General features: G+C 36.3%; 1 protein-coding gene across 1 annotated transcript in view; it reads right to left on the reverse strand.

Moving 5' to 3' along the window:
• The window catches only part of LOC107687850 (V-type proton ATPase subunit C 1-A-like), a 17,013-nt gene that overhangs the window by 10,662 nt on the left and 1,972 nt on the right, over nucleotides 1–4,379 (reverse strand). Inside the window, exons 2-3 of the mRNA XM_016485326.1 lie at nucleotides 3,720–3,787; nucleotides 861–946 (exon numbers count right to left, since the gene is read on the reverse strand). Of these exons, the coding sequence (XP_016340812.1) occupies nucleotides 861–946; nucleotides 3,720–3,787 (154 nt within the window). The remainder of the gene's footprint in view (nucleotides 1–860; nucleotides 947–3,719; nucleotides 3,788–4,379) is intronic.

A 4,379-nucleotide genomic window follows, 5' to 3' on the forward strand; every position in this document is an offset into this window, starting at 1 on the left:
CAGCGGGTATTCTGTTTCCCAAAGCGTTTAGACGCAGCTTGAGTTCCTGAAGGGGAACGTCTCCAGGTTACGTATGTAACCATGGTTCCCCGAAGGGAACGAGACGCTGCGTCTCAGGGCCATACTTTCGGCATCCCTGCCAGCGCTTGCTTCACTCTTGAAGCTGACGCCGGTTTCACCGCACGTGCTTTTATACTTCCTGGTCGCTACGTCACCCCGCCCGTGACGTCTCGCCCATCCATTGGACTGATTACACATGTGATTCAGAGCGTGGTCACGCTGGAGGCATTCCCGTAGCGTTTCGACGCAGCTCAAGTTCCTGAAGGGGAACATCTCCAGGTTACGTATGTAACCATGATTCCACGGAGGGAACGAGACGCTGCGTCTCAGGGCCATACTTTCGGCATCCCTGCCAGCGCTTGCTTCACTCTTGAAGCTGACGCCGGTTTCACCGCACGTGCTTTTATACTTCCTGGTCGCTACGTCACCCCGCCCGTGACGTCTCGCCCATCCATTGGACTGCTTACACATGTGATTCAGAGCGTGGTCACGCTGGAGGCATTCCCGTAGCGTTTCGACGCAGCTCGAGTTCCTGAAGGGGCATTAGATTTTCTCAGACACTTAACCATGGTTCCCCGAAGGGAACGAGACGCTGCGTCGAAACGCTACGGGAACGCCTCCAGATTACGTAACTCGTGTTACTTGTAATGAGTTACCCCAAACACTGCTCATATGTAACTTGACCTTGCGATGAACATGACCCGGCTCAGAGGAGGTGGCCGTCTGCTAATGAGCTCTTCTCTGCTTTCTTATGGAACAGGTTTAGCCGTTACAGAGGAGTGCTCCCCACATTCACTCACCTCCGTTCACCAGCATGCTCTCCAGGAGTTTTCCACTGAACTCTTCCATCACCTCACCCAAACACTGAGAGGTCTGACGCATAACACTGTGTTATAGTGGTGCAAGAGAATGCAGAGGAGTGAAATGTTGTTTAAGGGTCTATACCTGAACATTAGTTAATGTACAGTGTATTATGAACTGACACTTTTTACAGCATTTAATTATATTTTTAATTTATACATTTTGTGAAAAAGAATTGTGCATAATTGTACTGAATGTGCACTTGTAGTGTACTTCAGATTTTAAAAGTCTATTTCAAAAAAACTGTACTAGCACTTATTATAATATTAATTAATTAAAGGGTCACTTAAGTATATTAAAGAGAGTACACTTCTATGTTTCTTAACACACTTAAGTATACTTTTTAAAAGTTTATTTTACATTTTAAATCACGTTTGATCATCTTTTTTTTCGTGCTTTGAAGAAGCACAGTTATTTCGATGTGTTGACTAACATACTAAAGTAACTTATTCGATATTACATTTAGTTATTTAGTTAAAGTATTTTTAATTTACCACATTTCAACTTCATCATTACAAATGTGTAGTTGCAAATATATTTCAACACAAGACATACACGTTTCAATAAAATTGACATTAAAGTATATATTTTATAGATTTTACCATAAATGCTTGTCAGTACATTTTGAAGTACACTTAAACTTATTTCCAAAAAACAATACAAGTATTTATGAATTATGAAGTGGGTCAAAAAAGCTCTCAGTTCAAGTTAAACTATAATACATTTTCATTTAGATGCAAATGACATGCAATTAAGTGTCCAAAACAGGGTTATTATCATGAACTAAAACTAAAACCATAAAAAATCAATACTTGAAATAAAATAAACATTAACTGAAATGAAATGAAATATACTGTATATTTTTTTGATATTGAAATTATAAAAAATAATTTCTATTTAATAATTTCTATTGAAATTATTCCATTTCAGCTAGTTGAGCTAGCTAGAAGTACTAAAATAACTGAAACTAAATAAACTAAAAACTAAAACCTTAAATTAAATTTACATGAAAACATCAAATATAAAAATAAAATCTAATTCAAAATATATATATATATACTAAAATTACACTGGTCTGAAAACATTACATTCAGTTCACACTTAATTATATTATTTTAAAGTGTATTATTTTCATAATGCTTAATTATCATTATCCTGGATGAGAGATATTGTGCCACTCCAAGATCACTGAATATTCAACGCTAAAGGTTTCAAACAGTATTATAACACAACCTCAGTATCTTGTTAAGTTCAAAGAGTGGAGTCCAGTTGTTATATTATATTATATTATATTATATTATATTATATTTTTAATCTGATTTGTTTAAAAATACACTTTAGTATACTTAAAAATAACTACTTATAACCACACTAAAATTCACACTTAGAGCTATGACCCCAAAGGTCACCCCAGCACCTGAACCCAGTGTAACCTTGTCTGGAAGTCATATGACTGGATATCGTAGACTGAAAGAGAGAAAGGAGAAAAGAGAGGGCAGTTTCCACAACACATAAACATTGCAGCTGAGACGGGAAGACTCATGTCAGCTGGCACCTGTAACTGGACTCGACTGGATTGAGTGACTCGCTGAAAATTGTATTACAGCAGCTCGAGGGTTTTCCCACAAACACACATAGATAAACGTGCTATAGAACACATCAGTCTGATCTATAAGCTAGTCCTTATTGTAATACAGGAAGAGAATATATTAATGTGACAAAGGACCCATAAACCCCACAAACTAACAGAAGATCTGATAGATTCTTAATCCTATAAAGTCTACTGTATCATATTTGATAGGAACATTTCTAAGGCCTCTAAATGATCAAAACTTTGCTGTTAAACCTGCTGCACACAATCTACTCCATGCCTTCTGTCGTCTGATTGAGTTTAGACATTTTCAGCAAGTAAAAGGTCTTTTAGTATAATTGTACAAACGTCCACCTTCAGCTCGTTCTTCACGTGTCTTTTTGCTGTCAAATCTTTACTGATTTTTATAAAGTGTACGAATAACTTGGATATTGTTATATCTTTTATATTGGACTGAAGCAACTTTATTTGATTATCCAAACATCATGTTTTAGAAAAATCTAATGTGAGTCTCAAATAGGATTTTCAGGAATGTTTATTTGTTCATCTCTCAATCATAATTGTATTGCATTGCATTATATGTTTGGATCATAAAACTAAGCATCTTAATCTTACTAAGACATATTATTAGAGATATAGAGTGACAACTGATATTTATATCATTTTATGCAACTATCTGCTATACTGTTATAAAGATCTCATTGATTTAAATTACAAGCTATCAGAATTTCATCTTACCTATTGGTCATATAACAATCAGTATCTGCAAAAATACCTGTTTGTTCACTTTGGGCGTATGAATAAATTGAGGTGTTTTTTTTACCCTCCGTATTCTCACTATTTCATACTATATGAACCATAATGTATTAAAAAAGCCTGATGTATCAAATATGATACAAAACATAAAACATACTATTTTTAGATTTTTAGTCTAAAGTTCAATTAACTGTTATACTTTTTTTAAATATACACATATATAGCTTTTCTGATTATTATTACTATTATATACTATAAATATTCCATTATTAGCATCATACTCTAAAAATAACTTGTAAATTTGTAAACTAGAAACCTATACTAATTGGGACAAAGGTGGGCCTATTATTACTGGGATGTATTATAATATTGAAAGTAGTTCGCTAATGAACACATGATGTATTTATATTTAGATACACACAAATGTTATTTTTTAAGCAACAGTGCTTACCCCTCTGTATAGGAGTCCAGTCGGGACAGGTCATCAGAGACCCCCAGCAGCACGTCCAGCGTTCCTACCTTCATAAACATCACAAAAAAAAAAACAGTTACACAAGATACAGCAATGGCATTATAGACGAATCAAACATAAAAAAGAATCCAGTTCCCTTTCGAACGGTTTCTCCCGTTGCGTTAACACGCTATGGGGAAACTCCTGTTTACTCTCATACAGAAGTCTGATTTGTTCACGTTAATGTAGCTGCAAGAAAAAATGGCGCTTCAACCCGCCAAAAGGGTTATATAAGTCGGCTCTGAGTGCCATTTTGCTAGAAATTTTCTCCTTCAGTGATGAAAATCATCTCCTTGCTGGACTCTGAAGCATGAAGCCAAAGCAAGAAGCAAGAAGCTCAGCCTGCTGCTTGCCGCCGTGAGAAGAAGCACCAGCAGCGGAAGATTGCTAGAAGCCTTCCCCTGCGGGTATCCGGCATCTATACGAACGTGATCAAATCAGACTTCAGTATCAGAGTAAATAGGAGTTTCCCCATAGCGTGTTAGCAACGCTCATCCCCTTATCTCAGGAATCGAGTTTACTTAAGTAACCAGAGCGTTTATCTGCCTCTCACATGTTGAGGGTTTTAGTTTAGAACACTAAGGGCTCATTATACTGCAT

Source organism: Sinocyclocheilus anshuiensis, unplaced genomic scaffold (assembly GCF_001515605.1).
Source record: "Sinocyclocheilus anshuiensis isolate Anshui unplaced genomic scaffold, SAMN03320099.WGS_v1.1 scaffold197, whole genome shotgun sequence".
Classification (NCBI taxonomy): domain Eukaryota; kingdom Metazoa; phylum Chordata; class Actinopteri; order Cypriniformes; family Cyprinidae; genus Sinocyclocheilus; species Sinocyclocheilus anshuiensis.